General features: G+C 42.3%; 3 protein-coding genes across 3 annotated transcripts in view; 2 read left to right on the forward strand and 1 right to left on the reverse strand.

Moving 5' to 3' along the window:
- The window catches only part of LOC127648178 (histone H3), a 1,095,985-nt gene that overhangs the window by 689,116 nt on the left and 385,123 nt on the right, over positions 1–21,746 (reverse strand). The window contains exon 5 of the mRNA XM_052132788.1: positions 9,231–9,250. Coding sequence (XP_051988748.1) covers positions 9,231–9,250 — 20 coding nt within the window. The remainder of the gene's footprint in view (positions 1–9,230; positions 9,251–21,746) is intronic.
- The window catches only part of LOC127647925 (NACHT, LRR and PYD domains-containing protein 1 homolog), a 249,836-nt gene that overhangs the window by 99,617 nt on the left and 128,473 nt on the right, over positions 1–21,746 (forward strand). The window lies entirely within an intron of this gene.
- On the forward strand, positions 20,587–21,665 carry LOC127648280 (histone H1-like). Its single transcript, XM_052132872.1, has one exon. The coding sequence runs from the start codon at positions 20,607–20,609 to the stop codon at positions 21,216–21,218; it is 612 nt and encodes a 203-aa protein (XP_051988832.1). The 5' UTR covers positions 20,587–20,606; the 3' UTR covers positions 21,219–21,665.

A 21,746-nucleotide genomic window follows, 5' to 3' on the forward strand; every position in this document is an offset into this window, starting at 1 on the left:
TAATAATAGCGCACATTTATCAGGTTAACATTAATAATAATAATAATAATACATTTTACTTATAGGCGCCTTTCATGGCACTCAAGGACACCTTACAAAATCCATAAAAACAATAGCATTAAATAATAAAGCCAGTTCAGCAACAGACATTAAAATCACAAAGATTACAAAAAAAGTCACATGCCTAAGCAGATACATTTTAAGACGACATTTAAAAACCGGAAGACTTGAACTATTGCAAACTTCAACAGGAAGTGAGTTCCATAAATAGGAAGCAGCACAACGGTTTAATGATCTACAACAAAGGAGAGAGAGCATTGGTGAAAACAAAGTGAATAATATTAATTACTACAATACTAATTTCTAGAAATGACTTAAAAAGTGGTAAAAGTTGTTACATTTTGTGCCTCCAATATGTGCAGTGCAGGGGGTGTTCCAGGACAGGTTTGCAAACCCCTTATCTAGATAAACTTGATGTGGGGCACCAAAAGGCTAACCTGACACATCTGTTTGAACTGAAAAGTAATTAAAAAAAGTTGCATAATGGTTTATTCATTTAATTTCTCTTTTCAAAGGGCTGTTGGGAGCGCGACAACAGAGGAGTGAGAAGCTGCACTGTTGTTGTTTTGTTCGTGAAATGCTTAATTTTATAGTTTTCAGATATGCATATATAAACAACACAAGTTATGCCAAATAAAGTTTGTCAGAAGCTTTAACTTTTTTTCTTTTCTTTTTTTTATATTTGTCTGTTAATAAAGTTGTACATGTGCAAGTTCTAATAGTCATGTTTAAATGATGATTATAACTTGCTTAATAAAGTAAAGCATGAACTACCCCAGATAGCAAATAGTAATTGAAACTATGTTAAATCAACATCCCGCTGTCAACGATGAAGTCATTGAACCAACGTCGAACTCTGATGTTGATTCTTCATCATGTTGCACCCTCTATTATCATTGAAACAACGTTTAAATCATATCTAGAGATCAACAGAGTTTCAATGGTATTTCAATTACAATGGATATTGAAACAATGTTGAAATCCCAGCATATCAACAAAACTTCAATGGTGTTTTAGTATACCACAGGTTTAATCTGAAGGTCTGTAATTTTAATATAATATTAAAAACATTATTATTAGGCTATAATCCGGCTTTATCAACAGCCAGGATGGGCTAGCAAAATATAGAAAATAGAAACTATACCTTTAGGCTATAACCTAGACTAGCACAAATGACACCCCATGCATTCAAATTAAACAATAATTGTTATTGTGTTATGTCATTTTTTTCTTTTAATACGCAAACTCCTGCATCTGTCTTCCAGCTCCTCCCGCTCGGTCTGGGGCATAGCGCAGCCACTTCTGCACAGCTTGTGCGAAGTCATAGGCGTTTGCCGTTGTGAGACGTTGAGTCAAGGCATCTAGAATACAAGTAAAAGTATGCTACTGTGATTTAGTCAATGATTTGTTCATTCAAGCTGTCGTCAAGGATTGGGAGCAGAACATGGCACGAACACAGTACACATAGGAAAGTCAAATACACACACACACTACACACACAGGGGTGGACGCAGCCACCCACACACGAAGGGTCACACACGGGTAGAATTAAAAGGGTAATCACGCTACACTAAAACACGTACATAAACAGTAAATAAGGCATAACACACACGAAACAACCCCAAAGTCCTCCCAGAATCCCAGCATGCATCAGCGTCAGAGCCGTAGTGCATAGGCACCGACGTTACAGTACATTTCAGTTTAACATTAGCCTATGCCTGTGAATGATATAGGCTAAACTTGATAACCTAGCCATGCAGCCTATAAATGTAGAAAAAAGTGTGTGTGTGGCATAGCTATCCTTCCCTCAAAACGCCTCACACCCAAGTCTTAATAGCCCAATTGACTTGACTAATTTAATTTGTGCGCGCCCATGTATTTTCCGCTCATGCCCTTCAGCTGAAATGAATCTCTCTGAATCACGTTACAGGTGTGATCACTCTTTGATTGGCGCAAAATTTAACAGTCACGTATGTGCTGGATCCTGGTCCGATATTTTTCCACTCTGGTCTGAAGAGTCACTGAGGTAATTTGTGGCAGCAGGGACACCACAACAAACTTCACATCTGGAAACATTAACTGGTAAGTCAAAGGCAACGTCTAATAGGCTAGGTGAATGTGGCCGTTTTTAACATCAATTTGGAAAAGTCTGTCAATAGCCTATTTTAGGATGAAATTATTTGACAAACACGTAGCCTAGGCTACAGTTTTATGACATACAGTAGGCTAAGGCTCAAATTTGTGTGGAGTGCTTCTCCCTTCTCACCAGAGGGAGAAAAATCTTTTCTTCTGTAGGCCTGATGTGTCTAGTGTTAAAGAATTTAGAGAAATAGCCTAGCTGAGGTAGACATCCACCTGCCAGATGTGATTCGCCCTCAGGTGTGATCCTGCCAGATGTGATTCGGCCTTTCTTCAGACAAACTCTTTTACAGTCTATGGACGAACTACTAGCGAATTGGCCGAATAGGAGCAAGCTTCACTCATTCCCATTTTTGTTTCAAGGTTCAACGCACATCGGTGTTCAGTCAAACTAGGCTACTTGTCAAATATAGACAAAATGGAAAAAATAATAAGCTAAATTAATAATAAATTTCATGTTACATAGTCCAATTGGTAGTAAATTGAATAGGATGGGACAGAAGTGTGAAGCTTGAGTTTATTTACTCAATTGAGGGCATACTGTTTTACTGAAAGCACTGCATTCATACTTAAGCAGAATGACTTACCAAACATGCATTTGCAGAGAGCCATTTCTTTAAAGGACCGCTTCTGTTTGCCCACATCCTTATTTTTCTTGCCTGCCCAGTTTAGGCCTGAGGCCAGCTCATTGGTCATGCTGTATGCCAGCATGCGCCAGACCCTGATCTCCAGGGTGGTCCCCCCAATAACAGTGAAGCGGGCCACCTATCAAAATAAAAAAAGTAACTATTTTCAGTTTAAAAACTAAACAATTTTAAAAAAAGCTCTTTTTCAAAGATAATGTAATGTTGCTCTATGTAGGTTTGTCAATTGTCAAGTCTGAGATTGATAAAGATGTGCTAAAATATCAGACATTGTTGACTGGGACATTTTAAAGTAATATTTGTTTCTATCCTCGTCTGGGATAAGCTTAAACACAGATAGTTTAACAGATTTCTTAAACAGTTTAACAAAATTGGGCAGATCAGTGAAGGTCAATCAGAAGAATGATGTGACCACTATTTAATCATTAAATAATTACCATTGCCTTCCTAGTCTCCTGGGACTGGAGTATCACCTCTGCGTTCTCCAGCTCCTCCATGCTGTGCAGAGGCAGTTTCAGTGGCTCTTCAGTCAAGCCCACCACCCCAGCACTTTGGCCACACCTACAGGACTGGCGGAACTCTCGGAAGTCCTGCCGCAGGTGCTTCACCTCCTTCGTCAACTCTGTGACAGTGGTGAGCAGATTCTGCAAGGTTACATCTATTGACAGGAATAACAAATAGTTTTGGGTTGAGTGCAAAACTTTGCATTCCTTTATTTTGTAATGTAAAAAAGCGTAAAATAAAGAAATTAAGAGTTTGGTTCCAAAATGCTATATCTCCATTTTTAAAAACATTAAAAAGTCATGTTATTTAATTCTGTAGTTCAGGTAATGTCAATCAAATTGCTTTTTTGTAGTTTTGATTGAGTAAAGATAAATAACAATACCCAATTGCAGTTCTACTGAAATTACTTATGAAACAAAATGTAAAATTATTTATGAAAATTAATGAAAATGGTGGGTATAGCATTTTGAAACCAAACTCTTCAAATGGTCAACCCAATTTCAAATATACATGAGGGATGTTAAATGCTATAGGTAGGGGATTCAACCCAGCACCAATCACAATATTTAGTTAGTTTTTAACTGTTCCATAGAGAATGCAAACCACTGTAATATTTAGGTGTTTTAATGCACAAGGCTATTCCGTTCATATGTAAATGGAATCCTATAATAATCCCAAGGCACAACAGTTTTGCACTTGCCTTTTAAAAGCTGCCTGGCGGAGTCTCTTGAGTCTGTGACAAAAATGGAAGAAACATTTTTTTATCTATAAGACTGGCTATAGGTATTTGGAATAACATGAAACTCTCTCTTCTAAAACATACCTTCTGGAGAGAAATTGGGTGCACACCGGGGAGTACCGGCAGAAGCCACTGACAACTGAAAATCTTCAGCAGAGAAGGTAATGGGTTGGCTGTTGGGGTAGGGCATCGGAGACTGGCAGCTGGCTGGGGCGGGCAGGGTTTGGTAGCTGGTTGGGTTGTTAAAAGTGGTCTGGAAATTTACTGGGGCTAGAAGTTGAAGTTGGGAGGATGGAGAGGGAGACTGCAGAGTGGAAAGCGTCTGGTAATTCACTGGGACTAGAGGTTGGAGTTGGGAGGATGGAGAGGGAGAATGCAGAGGGCTGGAAGCTGTTGGTGTGTATGACGGGGGGTAAAAGATGTTACAGGTTATTATGCTGAATTGGCTTCTCTGCTTACTTTGTTACACAAACCACACTGTGGCCTATGTTACACCACACCCTTAGACAGTCCTTTAGGGGCAAACAAAAACCCGCCATTGACCCAAACTCCTAATAAATAACACCTTTAAAAATCACCCAACCAGTGGGATTTATTAAGATCAATGAAGAAAAATATAATGTCCGCAACACTGATTTAGACTCCCATGTTGGACTTTGGGTCATGTATTAGTTTAGTGTCTTGATCTTAATAAATGAAAAAGTTATAGTGTGCACATCCCACCTTCTGGCAGGTGCAGGACAAACTAACTCCAGTGAAGAAAAAATAATGTCTGCAACATTGATTTAGACTCCATGTTTAATGAATGCAACGTTTTGACCCTGCTGGGTCTTCAGGCAAAATCTTCATTATATTTTTTTTCACTGGAGTTAGTTTGTCCTGCACCTGCCAGAAGGTGATGTCACACTATAAGTTTTTCATTTATTAAGATCAAGACACTAAACTAATACGTGACACAAAGTCCAAATCAAGATCAGACAAAATCACAGGCTGAGAAGCAGCAAGACAGCCATCAGTCTCCACACCAAAGGCCTCTTGTCAGGAACAGGATACTGGAGCCTTTAAAGGAGTAGTTCACTTTAAAAAAACCTTTTGCTGATAATTTACTCACCCCCATGTCATCCAAGATGTCCATGTCTTTCTTTCTTCAGTCGAAAAGAAATTAAGGTTTTTGATGAAAACATTCCAGGATTTTTCTCCATATAATGGACTTTACTGGGCAACAAACGGTTCAAGGTCCAAATGACCGTTTCAGTGCAGCTTCAAAGGGCGATCGGTCATTTCAAAAATAAATACAAAAGTTTAAGTTTTATAAGCACAAATGCGCATCACAGAACGCATCACAGAACAGAGCAAGGCGAGCATTTGTGCTTATAAAACTTCAACTTTTTATTTATTTTGAAATGACCGATAGTTTCGCTAGATTAGACCCTTATTCATCGTCTGGTGTCGTTTAAAGCCCTTTGAAGCTGCACTGAAACGGTCATTTGACCTTGAACCTTGTTGCCCAGTAAAGTGCATTATATGGAGAAAAATCTAGAATGTTTTCATCAAAAACTTAATTCCTTTTCAACTGAAGAAAGAAAGACATGGACATCTTGGATGACATGGGGTTGAGTAAATTATCAGCAAAAGTTTTTTTAAAAGTGAACTACTCCTTTAACTCCCAATCAATCAGCTGGTCATGTGCTGCTAATCAAGGTCCTCAGAGGCAGTGCACCTGAGCATAGGTAGAGAATGGGAGGAGAACGAACAAACACAGGCAACACTACCGTAACACCTACTATACTGTACCTGGGAACAAAATTTTTGGAGCTTGGGGATATTCACTCCGAGGTTGATCTTCATCAGAGTCATCTGAATTCTTGCAGATTAGGTTTGGTCTAGAAGTGAACATGGACAAACTATAAATACACTGCATTATTTACATTTGTTCATCTGTAGTTACTGAAATATTCAAAATGTCAACTATTCCGATGTTACAGTAAACATATATTTCTGAGGATGGCCATGTGCACATACAATTCAGCAACTTCGCACTGTGAATTTGGAAATTATTACTTCTTTCTCCTTTTCTGAGGCTGTTGGCTCTCCTCCTCTGACTGGATATCAGTGGTGTCGCATTGCTGCTTCAAATACCTCTCCAGGCACCTCTCTGCTTCCTCAAAGGTATCTGCAGACACAGAGTTGTTATGAAATACTGATACAAAGGGCTATGATAAAATGTCAACCCGATTTAACAATACCCACCTCGGCTTATGAGGACCCTGACAGGTTCATAAATCTGCCAATTTTCTTTTGGTTCCTCCCTCCTCCTGATGGCAGCACGAACCTTGCCAGACTCTTTTAGAGGGTATGGAGGCCAGAAAACTTTCTCCCCCTGAAGCCATATGTGTGGCACAACTTCTGTTCCACCACTGTGGAACTTTACAAGGCACCACTGCTTCATACTATTTTTATGGTAAAGATAATGTTTGGTTATTAACACATGAACTGATTTTTTATGAACTGTTTTTTATGAACTGAACTGATTTTTATGAACTCAACTGATTTTTATGAACTGATTTGTACAAAAATGATTTACTTTGTATGTATGAGGGGAATGGCTATGAACTCTTTTTTTTATCGGGGAAAAGTATATATTTGTTTTTTATTATTTGGAGCTTTACAACACCAACACCGCTGCTTAAGTCCCACACTTTGTAACAGCCAATGATGGCTGATTCGAATGGGTATTGGACATATGATTCCTTCTTTGTGAATTTCCGGAAGATCACATATGTTTCCTCAGCTACTTTGATTATGTTGTCAACAAGAGCGATGTCCTCAACTATCTGAATGCAATCATCCCCAAACCTACATGATAAGGTGAAATCTTTAGTTACAACCTTTCTATACTGATCCCCATGTCCCAAATGAGGCACCAATGGACCATCATGATGGAGGTGCATGAATTTATGGTCTTTGTTGATTTGGGGTGTCTGAGGGTCTCTTTCAGAAAGCCTTTTAACTATTTGCTGTAAAGGCAAATGAGGTTTGCGCAGTAAATGTTTCAGTTGGGCCAAATAGTTCTCATAAGGAAAGGCAGCAATGTTGTCTAAGGGACAATAAAGATGATATTCTGCTGCCAGGTGTGTCAGCTGGTGGACATTGTAAGTTATTTCACTTCTGCCATATAGCTGCCCAAAGTGACTCACAAATGAAATTAGCAATTTGTGAGCACAGTCCACCATTTTCTCTGATGTCCCAGGAGACAAAAGGAGATGCATAGCAACAGAAAACAACATAAAGTTGTTAAACATCTCCAAAGGAATCGTATCTCTCAGCACTACAGGGCCAGCGTATAGCATAAAATACCGGAGCTCTGTTGCTTTCCACCTATCAATTTCTGCGAGTTCCCTGGGTTTGCGACTGAACTCAGTTGGAGTGTAAGGTGTCAATGCCTTCAACTTCACAGAAATCTCCCCAATTGTTTTACTGCCCAACCTAGTTGCAAGACATTTGCCCCGCATCCATATATACAGCATTTTTCTGGTTACCCCAAGACAACATAAATGCATGTAGTCCAATGGGAACATTGTCACCATTTTCACTACACTAACTAGGGGAGATAGCGTTCGACTCAAGTGATGGTCCTCATCGATCATGGAGGCGAAGTCTGCGTCGGCTCTTAATTCAGCATTGACATCAGGAAATGTCATTTTGCCCTGCCATTCACCCACTTGAATGCATTTATCGCAACCTGAGTAACCATTGTGACCCTTGGTGTTTTTAATAAAGGCTCGTGCAGGGGCATCGCAAATGAACGAGCACACTTTTGCCATTAGCTGCTGCCCATTATAAATTAAACCCTTCTTCAGAATGGCCTTAAGGTCCTCAATAAATGGGCCCAAGAATTCCGAGGCACTTTTAGGCTTGCTAAGGCCACAGAACAGGCCAACAAGGAAGGGAGATCTGGTGTAATCAACATCTACCATTGCAAGAATTGGCCAGAACTGAAATCTACTGCTTCTGAATAAGTGGTAACCCATCTATATTGAACTGCAACTTAAGTGTGTTCAAGATGGCAGGGAGAGTCAAAGATTTAAGCCTCGACATTAAGCCATTGGTTAGGCCAAAGTGATAGTATTCCCCACCCTCCATCTTCTTAGTTATTATTTGACCTTGCGTCCTCAGAACTGTCCGAGCATCTTTAGGCAATTCTGGATGAAACACACGCAAAATGCTCAAAAGTGCAGTTAATGCCACCAGAGAGACTGAAAATGTAGAGGCCCAAAATCTCAGACCAGTCATCAAAAACTCTGTAGTTGGAGTTTCAGTATCATCTGAATCAATATGAGTTGTGTCTATTGACTCATGGGTCTCACTGAATTCTGAACTTGGCTCATAGTTCCCTATAACTGGAAGCTCCTCTATAACTGGTAGCTCCTCTACAACTGCGTGACTAGAGGTTGAAACAATTGGATCCACTACTTACCTTGGGCACTCTACATGTTCCGATGCTGTGTCAGTCTTGCCTTGCATATTTGTATTATTAAAGTTCTCCTCAAATTGCTGTAGTATCTCTGACTCTGTGACCTTAAGCACTGACCTACATTTGCGCCTCTTTGACCAGCGTGATGCCATTTTGTGTGCATGTAGTGTGCAGAATCAGAAACAGATATTTTAAGATTCTCAGATGAGGCTTATTATACTAAAGACTTGCTTACTTGAAAAACGATGTGGATTAATGATCTGAAAAAAAAGGACAAAAAGTAAATCACAGTGTCAGTAAACAGCAATTTAATTCAGAATCATCCACTGCCCTGATTATTTCCCCACAAAGCAGATGATAACAAAAATTTCGTTTAAACTGGGCTTGCAAAGGATTTTCTAAAGACTGAACAATTTTTATTCATGAATAATGGACTCCCTTCACTATATTTAAGTACAAGATACCTATATCAAATCACATCACGTAATTTTCTGTCACATGTGCTATAATGTCTGAATGGAACATATATCCGTGACTGGTCGAGTGGCAGCTCCACCTGCCATGCAAAGATTTTACCCCCTCTCTCATCTTGCCATCTCATAGTTAGGTAAATCATTTTATATTTCTGGGTAGAAACACATTTTTGTTGAGGCTGTATAAGACGGACTACATTCAAAGCACTTTTCAAAACTGCCCAATATGTTCACGGATGTATTCGAATTAAAGGGAGGCAAAAAAGGATTAGCTTGCAGTGACATCTTTCATAAGGACAATTTATGAGGCCAAGTGACTCTAAAAAAATCATGTTTATTATTTTATTAAATCAGAACTAATTGTTAACTCAACAAATTAAATATAAATAAATGGATACTTATAACTAATTAAATAGTAAATATATTGCTGTAGCGCTTTTATTTCTAAATATTAACAAACTTGCTTACCATGTCATCAACTATCTTCTATTCTGACTCTCAAATACATGTAAGTGAGTTTGTTTTGTCGTTTAAAACCCTTTATAAATTATCTTCTCTGTAACGTGAGATGGGCACCGCAGTTCAGAGATTCCTGTCTGTCAGATTTATTACAGCACGTGAATTCTTCAGTTTCTCCCGAAATACATGAAAGTGGCCGGTGAACCGGTAAACTTTATAGTTACTTACACTGTGTATCTGATATGAATAAAACATGTCGGCAAATATATTTGAATGTATTGTTATTGCTGCTTCCATAGACACCATTGTGTATTTTACAAACTATAAATTTATTGTTTTGCTATAAATCATATGTATTTAAATGTCTGAAACCTAAAATAAACATTATGTGGTTAAAAGCACTGAATAGTTTTGATATATGACAAGCGCTGAGCGCGTCCGTCTTTGAGTGTACACTAATTTTCCCCCGGCCTTAATTTAAGACCGGCCTTTATTTGTCCGTGTTGACCACGCCCCCGGCCACTATCAGAGGCCTGGCGTTTAATTGACTACCGGTTTTTATTTGAGGAATTACGGGTATGTCTTTAAAATTAACGAGGCATTTTAATTGCTTCTAAATGAAGTATGTGGGGCTAAGCCCCCTCCCCCCTCCCCCCCCTTGACGCCAGGCCTGGTTGTCAGGCGCTGTATAATAACAGTGCGCGCGTTGCGCGCGCTCGCTTCCCCGCGCTCAGAAAAGGTGCAGAAGATCATCAAAAATCGTGATATCGCATAAGCACTAGTATAAAACGACTGTTATCATTTCCGAAAACAAACACATTGGAGTTACAAAACTGTATCGCACATCGCAGCCCTGATAATCATATTTTGGATTTGTAGGCTATTACGAGATGGTCTAATCTGCATTTCCAGTTAACGTTACAACTCGAGACAGTTCTGCATTGAATAAAGTAAAGGTAAACCATGTATTTTGTGTAATTCTGGCCCGCCGCGGTCACTGCTGCTAGCTAGCTAGCGCTAGATAGAGCACTATGCATATGCTAGCGTTGGTTCCGCGCGGTGTTCTCCGGCGGTCAGAAGAAATAGCGGTGCTGTGTTAATAGATTTCACGACACTAGCAATGGGTACAGACATGTATTTTGAGCTAGCTGTAACAAAAATAGACTGGACCAATGAGGTTTTGCTAACTTTATAAGCTAGAAGAGATCAAGTACTTTTGGCAGATTTTGACACACTGGTAAAACAAAAATCTATTTCAGTGACTGCAGCACTGCGTCGGTTACTACATTAACCATCATGTTAACGATCAACCTAGCAGTATTTGATTTGTTACAATGCATTCATATCGAACATTAAGCAAGCTTACCTGTACGCTTGTGCCAAGGTCCAGAAATGAGCTGTGTCCAGTGCAGTACGTTGGTTTTGATCTCCCGGTCAACCAAAAATCGATGGATTTTCAACCATATTTCCCTGTCAACTATATATCGATGCATTTTCAATCATATTTCCCGGTCAACTATATGCCGATGACTCTTCAACAACAGCGTCGTTTCCCGGTCAACTATAAATCAATGACTTTTCAACACATTCAGCGATCGCCAATCAAATATCAAATATCAATGCATAATCAATCATAAAGATAACTATAGATCAATGTTGTTCCAATATTGTTGCCATCAACATTAATAACATCAGGGTTTCATCGATATGGTAACGGTGATTCAACATTTATTTTGCATTGAAATTTCAACATCAACCATAATGATGATTCAGATGGAAAAACAATGTTTATTCAATGTTGGCTTGCTGTCTGGGACTGGTTCCCTTTACAAAAGGCTTCACTACGATGTTGCGCTGCTAAGCGCTACGGGGAACAATCTTGCATTGTGAGCAGCTGTGAATTTGTGTGAAACATGTCAATGAACATTGACCTGAATTTATAGCCTCAGCTGGTGAAGAGCATTAGATGCACCTGTGGCCAGGCTATAAATTACAGGCGTCACCAGCGTGTCGACAGATATTTTTCATTCAGAGCATACTATGCTGTGTGTCTCACAACCTGGTAGAAAACTTTCTTCCCTCTTTGTTAGGAGTTAGAAATTGTTAGGCAGTGCGCAGATCTTTCTTTCTCTCTCTGCTCTGAAAGAGTATATATATTTATATATAAAAAAAAGAAAAAAGAGAAAATGACGGAGAAACAGAGCAAACGATGCGTGTTTCCTTGTCAACGTCTCATGACGGACAAGGACACGCATGAGTTTTGCTTTGTTTGTTTGGGGAAGAGCACGCGGCTCTGCGTTGGGGCGAGGCGGTGCGCGCATTGTGACCTTCTTTCGGTCGGGATGCTTCGCGCTCGCCTAGCTTACTTCGAGAGCCAGCACCGCGACTTCATTCGTGGGGCTCTCGTATGGATCTGGCTGAGGAGCGAGAGGCGGGTGCGTCCCTTTCGCCGCTCTCTCCCCAGATCCGGCTGGTCCTTCTCGTGTTCTTGAAGCGCTCGGCGCCTCTTCAGTTCAGGAGGGGGACCTCGATTCCCATGGGTCTATAGATTTCGAGTTACCCACATCAGAGCACTCGAAACATGATGCAAAATCCTCTGAGGAGTTACTCGATGTGGTGACTCGTGCTGTGGCCAGACTTCAATTAGACTGGCCACGTGACCAAGAAACCCCCAAACGCTCCAAATTAGAGGATAGATTTCTGTCTGATGGCCAAGGGAAGGGAACACCTCATCAGTCCCTTCCCTTCTTTGATGACCTCCACGATGAGCTTACTTGTTCGTGGAGGAACCCTTATACCTCGCGCGTTCACGTGCCCTTGACGTCGTTACATTCGACTATTGTGGGTGCTGAGGCGCGAGGGTATTCGAGGATGCCGCCGGTCGAAGAGACACTTGCGGGTTATCTCTCGCCGGGTTCGGCATCGTCCTTGAAAAAACCTGCTCTCCCCTCTAAGCCATGCAGGACTACCTCCATGCTAGTGGGGAGGGCTTATCAAGCGGCAGGTCAGGCTGGTGCTGCGCTGCACACCATGGCTGTGTTACAGGCGTACCAGGCTGACCTGCTAAAAGATCTGAGTGCGGGTGAAACTCTCGACGAAGAGGCCTTTTCAGAGCTTCGTCGAGCTACGGATTTGTCTCTCCACGCGACCAAGCAGTCAGCCCGTGCCATTGGCCGGTCTATGTCCGCTTTAGTCAGTACGGAGAGGCATTTATGGCTTAACCTGTCAGGCATCCGAGATAGGGACAGAGTTTTCTTAATCGATGCCCCAGTTTCGCCTTCTGGTCTCTTCAGAGATGCCATGAATACGGTTATCTCCAGATTCCAGGAGGCGAAAAGCCATGAGGAAGCCTTTGGGCAGTTTCTTCCTCGCCGCACTCAGGGGGCGGGGCCGTCGGCCACCCAGTCTCGCCCCGCCTCTGCTAGGAGAGAGGCTCAAAAACAGAGTGTGGCGAGTCGTGCTCCACCTCATAGAGACTGGGGACAGGCTCGTCGCCCTCAGCAGCCACCCAAGGAGGACCTCAGGGCTGTGATCTCTAAAAGAAAGAAGTCCTGACGTTCTTGTACCCAACTTTGTGAGGGTAGTTCCCTTCGGGACAGGGCGTGTGTATCATCCAATTCGGCCCTCCCGATACCCTCATGAAACCTCTTCACTCCCGCCGCCTTTGGTGTTTCGGGTGATAGAGGCTTCCAACAAAGAGTTGGGTGTACCATTGCTTCCTGCCTTAGTCCAGGACATGGAACACTCAACACCCCCTCAACAGGAAGTGTTGAAATTAGTACCCATCTCAGAGAACCTGGCAACGTGGAAACTTCTGCCAGGTATTTCTATGTGGGTTCTAAAGACAGTAGAAAGAGGCTACAGAATTCAATTCGCTCGCCGCCCTCCGCGTTTCAACGGCGTGGTTCCCACTACCGTAAGACCGGAGCAGGCATGTCTACTGTGGAAAGAATTCCATAATCTCTTGGCAAAAGGGGCCATGGAACATGTTCCCCTTCCAGAGAAAGTGTCAGGCTATTACAGCAGATACTTCCTGGTTCCCAAGAAGGGTGGGGGGTTGCGTCCGATTCTAGATCTTCGAGGCTTGAACCGCTCGGTTAGGGTGTTCAAGTTCAAGATGCTAACTGTCAAGTCGGTCGTGTCTCAGATCCAACATCTCGATTGGCTGGTCACGATCGATCTCATGGACGCATATTTCCATATTGGAATTCTGCCACAGCACAGGAAGTTCCTGAGGTTCAGCTTCGGGGACGAAGCCTTCCAGTATCGGGTTCTTCCATTCGGCCTAGCCCTATCACCCCGCACATTCACGAAATGCATGGATGCAGCACTGGCTCCTTTGCGATTCCAGGGCATCCGCATTCTGAATTATTTAGACGACTGGCTGATACTAGCACAATCTCAAGAACTGGCAGTTCAGCACAGGGATATCGTCTTGGCTCATCTAGGTTCTCTGGATCTGAGACTCAACGTCCAGAAGAGCGTTCTTGCTCCAACCCAGGAAATTACCTATCTAGGGATTATATGGAACTCGTTCACGATGCGGGCACAGTTGTCTCCCGCTCGTGTCAGCTCCATCCAGAACTCCCTGAGCAATCTCAGGCTAGGTCAAAGTTGCGCTGTTCATCAGTATCAACGAATACTAGGTCTCATGGCATCTGCATCCACGGTGATTCCTTTGGGCCTTCTCCATATGAGACCGTTTCAGCTGTGGCTAAAAGCCAGGGGATTTCATCCAAGGGCCAGTCCCCTAAGGCAAATAAGGGTTACGCGCTGAGCGCTTCGTTCCCCTTCTATGTGGCTCAGACCCCGGTTCCTTACCTTGGGTCCCACTCTCGGTGCGTCATGTCGTCGCAGGATGCTAATGACAGACGCCTCCCTGACGGGTTGGGGTGCGATCTTAAGTGGTCGTCCAGCCCAAGGGGAATGGGAGGGTCATCAGCTCGATTGGCACATCAACTGCCTCGAGCTGATGGTGGTATTTCTGGCCCTGAAATACTTCCTCCGACATCTGAGAGGCTGCCATGTCCTTGTGCGGGTGGACGTCTCCTACATAAACTGTCAAGGAGGTCTACGCTCTCGCCACCTGAATTTGCTGGCACGTCGGATTCTCCTTTGGGCCCAGGGCAAGCTCCTGTCACTCAGGGCAATTTACATCCCTGGACGCCTAAATGTGGGAGCAGATTTGCTGTCCAGACAAAACATACCGAGGGGCAAGTGGAAACTCCACCCCGAGGTAGTACAACAAATTTGGGGGAGATTTTACAGAGCAGAAGTGGACCTCTTCGCCTCTCAAGAGACTGCGCAATGTCCCCTCTACTTCTCTCTGAGTCACCCAGCCCCCTGGGTCTGGGCCGCGATAGCGCATACATGGCCCAGAATGTGTCTGTATGCTTTTCCCCCGGTTTCTCTGCTCCCGGGAGTCTTAGCCAGAGTTCGCCAGCAAGGGTCTTGCCTCTTACTGATAGCGCCTCACTGGCCGAACAGGATTTGGTTCTCAGAAATTATATCTCTCCTCGACGGCTCGCCTTGGGCGATTCCGGACAGCGCCTTTGGGGAGGCACCCTCTACTCGCTCGATTCATTCGTGGAGCCAGGCGACTGAGGCCTCCTATTAGGACGAGAACTCCCTCATGGGACTTAGCAATAGTCCTGGAGGGTCTGGCCGAAACCCCCTTTGAACCTCTAGAGTCAGCGTCTGATAGATTTCTGACTCTCAAGCTGGTTTTTCTTGTGGCGATTACTTCTCTTAAGAGAATCGGGGATCTACAGGCTCTGTCTGTTTTGCCGGCCTGTTTAGAGTTTGCCCCAGGTATGGCCAAAGCTATCCTGCATCCTCATCCTGACTACCTTCCTAAGGTGCCTTTTTCGACACTACACCCTGTCACTCTGGAAGCCTTCTGCTCCCCGCCGTTTTTAACGCCGGAGCAGGAAAGTCTTCACGGACTCTGCCCAGTCCGTGCCCTTCAAACTTATGTCCACCGCACTAGCCAGTGGTGTAAGTCTGGGCAATTGTTTGTCTGCTTTGGGGGCCGCAACAGGGGGGCAGCCGCTACCAAGCAGACTATGTCACATTGGGTGAGGGATGCTATTGCCCTGGCCTATGAGTCGCGCGGTCAAGCTTCGCCAGTAGGTGTCAGGGCTCACTCCACCAGAGGGGTCGCCGCCTCTAAAGCCTTGGCTAGAGGGGTCCCTCTGCAGAAGGTTTGTGATGCGGCAGGCTGGTCCTCTCCACACACATTCATCGGATTTTATAGTTTGGATGTTCATGCTACTCCGGGCTCTTACGTCCTTGAGTCGACATCCCAAGCTCATGCCTGAACGGGTTTGTGACGCGGCAGGCTGGTCCTCTCCGCGCACATTCTTCAGTTTTTTTATGGCAGGCTCGTGCCTGAACAAGTTTGTGATGCGGCAGGCTGGTCCTCTCCGCACACATTCATCAAAATTGAATGGTTTAGATGTTTATGCTACTCCGGGCTCTTATGCCCTTGAGTCGACATCTCAAGCTCGTGTCTGAGACCTCTTGCGTTTTTGTGAGTACACTGCACAACCGTAGGGGTCCGGACAGCCCCAAGTGCGGCGGCGTGGGTATTGCGTTCCCCGTAGCGCTTAGCAGCGCAACATCGTAGTGAAGCCTTTTGTAAAGGGAACGTCTCGGGTTACATGTGTAACCCTTGTTCCCTGAAAAAGGCAGAACGAGATGTTGCGCTGCTTTGCCGCACTGGGACGTCCCAGGACTGCTCTTCAGAAAAAGGTATCTGTCGACACGCTGGTGCGCCTCTATTTTATAGCCTGGCCACAGGTGCATCTAATGATCTTCACCAGCCGAGGCTATAAATTCAGGTCAATGTTCATTGACGTGTTTCACACAAATTCACAGCTGCTCACAATGCAAGATTGTTCCCCGTAGCGCTTAGCAGCGCAACATCTCATTTCGCCTTTTTCAGGGAATAAGGGTTACACATGTAACCCGAGACGTTTCTGTTCATTGAATACCTTTAACATTTTAGTGTAGTTTAGTGGATTACATGTAATGTTTGTATTTAGGGGTTACTGTAAAATAAGGTAATCCAGACAGACAAATATGGTAGCCTATATATATACACGTTGTGGCCCATAAGAGCCCTAGATAAGACCTATCTGGGTCCCATCATCAACCCATGTGGGCATATTCCTGTAGGCCCTAAATGGGAGCTACTTGAATTACCCATATGTGCATGATATGGAGCCCATCAAGAGCCCATCATCAACCCATCTGGGCTAACCCATGTGGGTCCTCCATGGAAACTGAGGACAAAATTAGCTGGGTCCCAGTTGGGTAGCCCAGGTGGGCCCCAGATATCAGCCCAAGTGCAACCCCTTTGGGCCCCACATGGGTGTGTTGGCTGGGTAGTCAGTTTTCATGGAAGTCATGGCGTTTTCAAATGACATTGCGAATCGGCGACAGGTGTGAACACATTACAAGACATTTCACTATTTACGAATAACCGACGACTCTGCATGGACTCCAAATTACGTTACACAACAGATTACATGCAAGAGGAGATACGAAAACAAATGCATGATCATACGTTATGCATTTCAGAATATAATGTGTATGTTTTAATCACCTTTACATAATGTGTAAAGGCATCATACATTGTATTGGTTACAATATGAAACAGTACCTCCTACTGAAATATCTACCTATTTGCTTGACTCTCAAAGAGCTAACATTGATTGTGTGAGTTGGTTGTGCCAGATCAGCAAAGAAAAATAACTAGATAACCATGATTGTTAATTAATAAATAATCAGTTTGTGAAAATTGTAGTAATCAGTTAGTTACAATTAAACATGCCAACGAATCATTTGGATTTGTCCCAGACAAGTTTATTGAAACTATAATTACTTTGTTACTTAGCTTCATAGATTCAATGTCAGTATCTGACTTTTATGGAAGCAATTCCATGCCACATATATTTGCAAAAATATAAAGTATTGCAAAATCAAATAAGGTTTTGCAAAAGACAAAAAGTATTGAGCAAAAAAATATATTTTTTTTTTTAAACAAACATTAAGTATCACAAACGTAAAATAAAGTATCGAGAGAAAAAAAGAAAGTTTTGCAAACAAAAATAAAGAATTGCTAAATATAAATAAAATATAGCAAAAACCAAGATATAATTAATTGCAAAAATCAATGACTGTTGTAAAAGAAACTAAAGAACTTTTATCCTTTTTTATCTCTGCAACAGATTTTTAGGCAGCAATGATTTTGCCACACATCTTTTTTTTTGCAATGCTCCTTTTAATCTGCATTTCCATCATGTGTGAGCTCGTGATACCGTTTTGCCTTTGCGCTTCACTTTTCTGTGCGTTTCACTTTATGGCACTGTTTTGACGTGGGGGTGGAGTCAGGGGATTGGGGCGTGTACAACGGGCTCGGTGATGCCTCCCTGGAAGTTACATCATTAGCTTGAGACACGGATCAAACATCATGGCCGAGCAGAGGCATGCAGGTGGATCTCAGGTATGTAAAGTTGATTGTTTCCTTGTATTTAATTAGCATTAAATGTGCTTTAACAGCGTTTGCTTCAGATAAAAAAGTTAGAGATCAGTTAAAGCGGTGGATTTATTAGCCATACTCGCTAACATAGCCAGCTTCTGCAGTTTATTCTCTCTCAATTGATTGGACTATTGATTGATTCTTATGTTTACTTTATAGATTATAATTGTCTATACCATATTATGTTGTCTTCTAAAAAAATGTAAACTCCATATTAAAAAATATATTAATAGATGTTACATTATCACTGTTAAAGGAGACAATAAATAGATTACAAATAAAAAGTTAAACGATCGTAACAAATAAGCATCCCAGGAAACGATCTACAAACAATAAAAGAACATCATATAAAGTTACACTTATAATGTTAATTGTGCAAAAGCAAAACAAATTTAACAGATTAATTCTTAAGAGTAGGTGCTGATAACTTGGTTATATCCTGCTGAGTATACTCGAGGCAGAGAAACAGCAGGAGAAAGCTGTTGTTGTTGTTGCTGCTGCTGCTGACCCTGAGCTGCCTGAATATGACCGAAGCTTTGAGTCAGAACACTAATAAGATTCGTCACGACATCTGGATATTGTCTCCCCTAAATGTGACATGGCAAATCATTACATGAGATGACCTAGATACACGTACATTTACTGTGAGCATTGTAAGAACTTAAGTAGCTTGTGAACAGGTTTGTTGAGCAATGGAGGAGTCAGGAGACAGCGAAGCAGGTTTGAAATCAGCACTTTAATTTCTTTCACGAACATACGACGGTCACCGCCGTAGAAATGTAAACATAAACAAAACAATATCACACTCAGTCTGTGGAGCTTTCTAGATCCACTCTCTCGCTCCCTCTCGACACTTGGCGTCCCTTTAAATGTCTCTCTCCGTATCACTACAACAAGACACAGGTGTTAGAGATAATTACAAACCAGGTGACAAGCCTTACCGCTCTCTCTCTCCCGCAGACCGACACACGACCACGCCCCCATGCCACATAGCTGTATAATGCAGGGTTAAGATTATAGGGGATGTGAACATTTTATATTTAAAAACTTTATTTTTAAAGACAGAACACATGCACGTTTGTTACGATCGTTTAACTTTTTATTTGTAATCTATTTATTGTCTCCTTTAACAGTGATAATGTTACATCTAAATATGGAGTTTATATTTTTTTTAGAAGACAACATAATATGGTATAGACAATTATAATCTATAAAGTAAACATAAGAATCAATCAATAGTCCAATCAATTGAGAGAGAATAAACTGCAGAAGCTGGCTATGTTAGCAAGTATGGCTAATAAATCCACCGCTTTAACTGATCTCTAACTTTTTTATCTGAAGCAAACGCTGTTAAAGCACATTTAATGCTAATTAAATAAAAGGAAACAATCAACTTTACATACCTGAGATCCACCTGCATGCCTCTGCTCGGCCATGATGTTTGATCCGTGTCTCAAGCTAATGATGTAACTTCCAGGGAGGCATCACCGAGCCCGTTGTACACGCCCCAATCCCCTGACTCCACCCCCACGTCAAAACAGTGCCATAAAGTGAAACGCAGAGAAAAGTGAAGCGCAAAGGCAAAACGGTATCATGAGTTCACACGTGATGGAAATGCAGATTAAAAGGAGCATTGCAAAAAAAAGATGTGTGGCAAAATCATTGCTGCCTAAAAATCTGTTGCAGAGACAAAAAAGGATAAAAGTTCTTTAGTTTCTTTTACAACAGTCATTGATTTTTGCAATTAATTATATCTTGGTTTTTGCTATATTTTATTTATATTTTGCAATTCTTTATTTTTGTTTGCAAAACGTTCTTTTTTTTTCTCTCGATACTTTATTTTACATTTGTGATACTTAATTTTTGTTTTAAAAAAGAAAAAATTGTTTTGCTCAATACTTTTTTCTTTTGCAAAACTTTATTTTATTTTGCAATACTTTATATTTTTGCAAATATATGTGGCATGGAATTGATCCCATAGATTTTAGACAAATTACAACCAACAAACACACAAGAAGCAGCAGCTGAACACACATGAGTCACAAACAGACACGGAGCGTGTGCTTCAATCTGCCCAAAACAACTCCTGTATGAAACAGTCCACAAGTCCCTCAGTGATGCTCATTTCATTAAAGTCATTATCAAAGTGTGTGTTGAAAACACAGAAGACGCGTTCAATCAAATATAATCATTTCTGCATGAAAATCACATCCAAATCACACGCGGTCTTTTCCAATAGCTGGTGCGCGATGTGGATTTGAAGTTTAGACATAAAACTAAAAGTTTCCTCGTCGCGTGTTTTAGTCTCCAGATAAAGCGCAGAACTCCTGCTCTGTGTTCACATTGTTTTCACTCCATTAAACTGTTTTATCGCTCCAGTTTTGCTCTAAATGTGAGAGGAGAAAACACAAGCGCGAGCGGCTCTCGGAGGCACACAGACGCTGTCACGAGCGGATTGAGTCGTTCAGGTTCTCATGAGGGTTTTAAGAGCGCAGCGCCGCTCAGTCGCTGTTCATTACTGCACTCAGTGCTCGTGTGTGTTTGTGAGATTACAGATCCGATCTGAGAGATGGCAGAAACCGCCCCAGCTACAGCCGCCCCGCCGGCCAAATCGCCCAAGAAGAAATCTGCTGCCAAACCCAAGAAAACGGGTCCAAGCGTCGGAGATCTCATCGTCAAAACTGTGACCGCGTCCAAGGAGAGGAGCGGCGTGTCTCTCGCCGCCCTGAAGAAAGCTCTCGCCGCCGGTGGATACGATGTGGAGAAGAACAACTCCCGCGTCAAGATCGCCGTTAGGAGTCTGGTGACTAAAGGGACTCTGGTGCAGACCAAAGGGACCGGCGCCTCCGGATCATTCAAGCTCAACAAGAAACAATCCGAGAGCACGAAGAAACCCGCCAAGAAAGCCGCTCCTAAAGCCAAGAAGGCCGCAGTCAAGAAACCCGCCGCTGCTAAGAAGCCCAAGAGTGCCGCGGCTAAGAAACCTGCCGCCAAGAAATCTCCCAAGAAGGCGAAGAAACCAGCAGCCGCTAAAAAGGCAACGAAGAGCCCCAAGAAGGCAAAGAAACCAGCAGCCGCCAAGAAAGCAGCCAAGAGCCCTAAAAAGGCCAAAGTTGTCAAACCCAAAACGGCAAAGGCTAAAGCAGCCAAGCCTAAGAAAGCAGCTCCCAAAAAGAAGTAAATGATCTTCCGAGTTTCTCCCTCAAAACGGCTCTTTTAAGAGCCACCTACTATTTCATATAAAAGAGCAAAACCTTTGTATTTTATATTTTGTGATGTTTTATTACATTTGTTGTGAGGGGACACAATCTTGAATTTGACTGTAACAAAACAAAAACACCAAAATCAAAAAAGCTGCATATTCAGAAAATATCAAACGTGATATTCAGTGTAAGTTTCACCCGCCTGACAGGTTGAGTGTAAAATCAGTGTTTCATAAAACTATAAAATGAATGTTAGTGCAAATTATCTGACATCATTTGATATGCATAATTCTATCGATTGTGCCTCTATCAGGGAAAAATATCAAATTTACTTAAGGTCAGATATATTTCACCAAATTATTATTATTGATATTGTCTTTTACATTAAACTGGATTTAAAACTCGTTCAGCTTGAAGTTTCTCATGAACACAGAATGTAGCGGAGAAATAAGAGGGAGGAGTTTAGAGTTCGGAGGGAAGTTCTGTGATTGGTTAGAATGTTTTAC

Source organism: Xyrauchen texanus, chromosome 1 (assembly GCF_025860055.1).
Source record: "Xyrauchen texanus isolate HMW12.3.18 chromosome 1, RBS_HiC_50CHRs, whole genome shotgun sequence".
NCBI lineage: Eukaryota > Metazoa > Chordata > Actinopteri > Cypriniformes > Catostomidae > Xyrauchen > Xyrauchen texanus.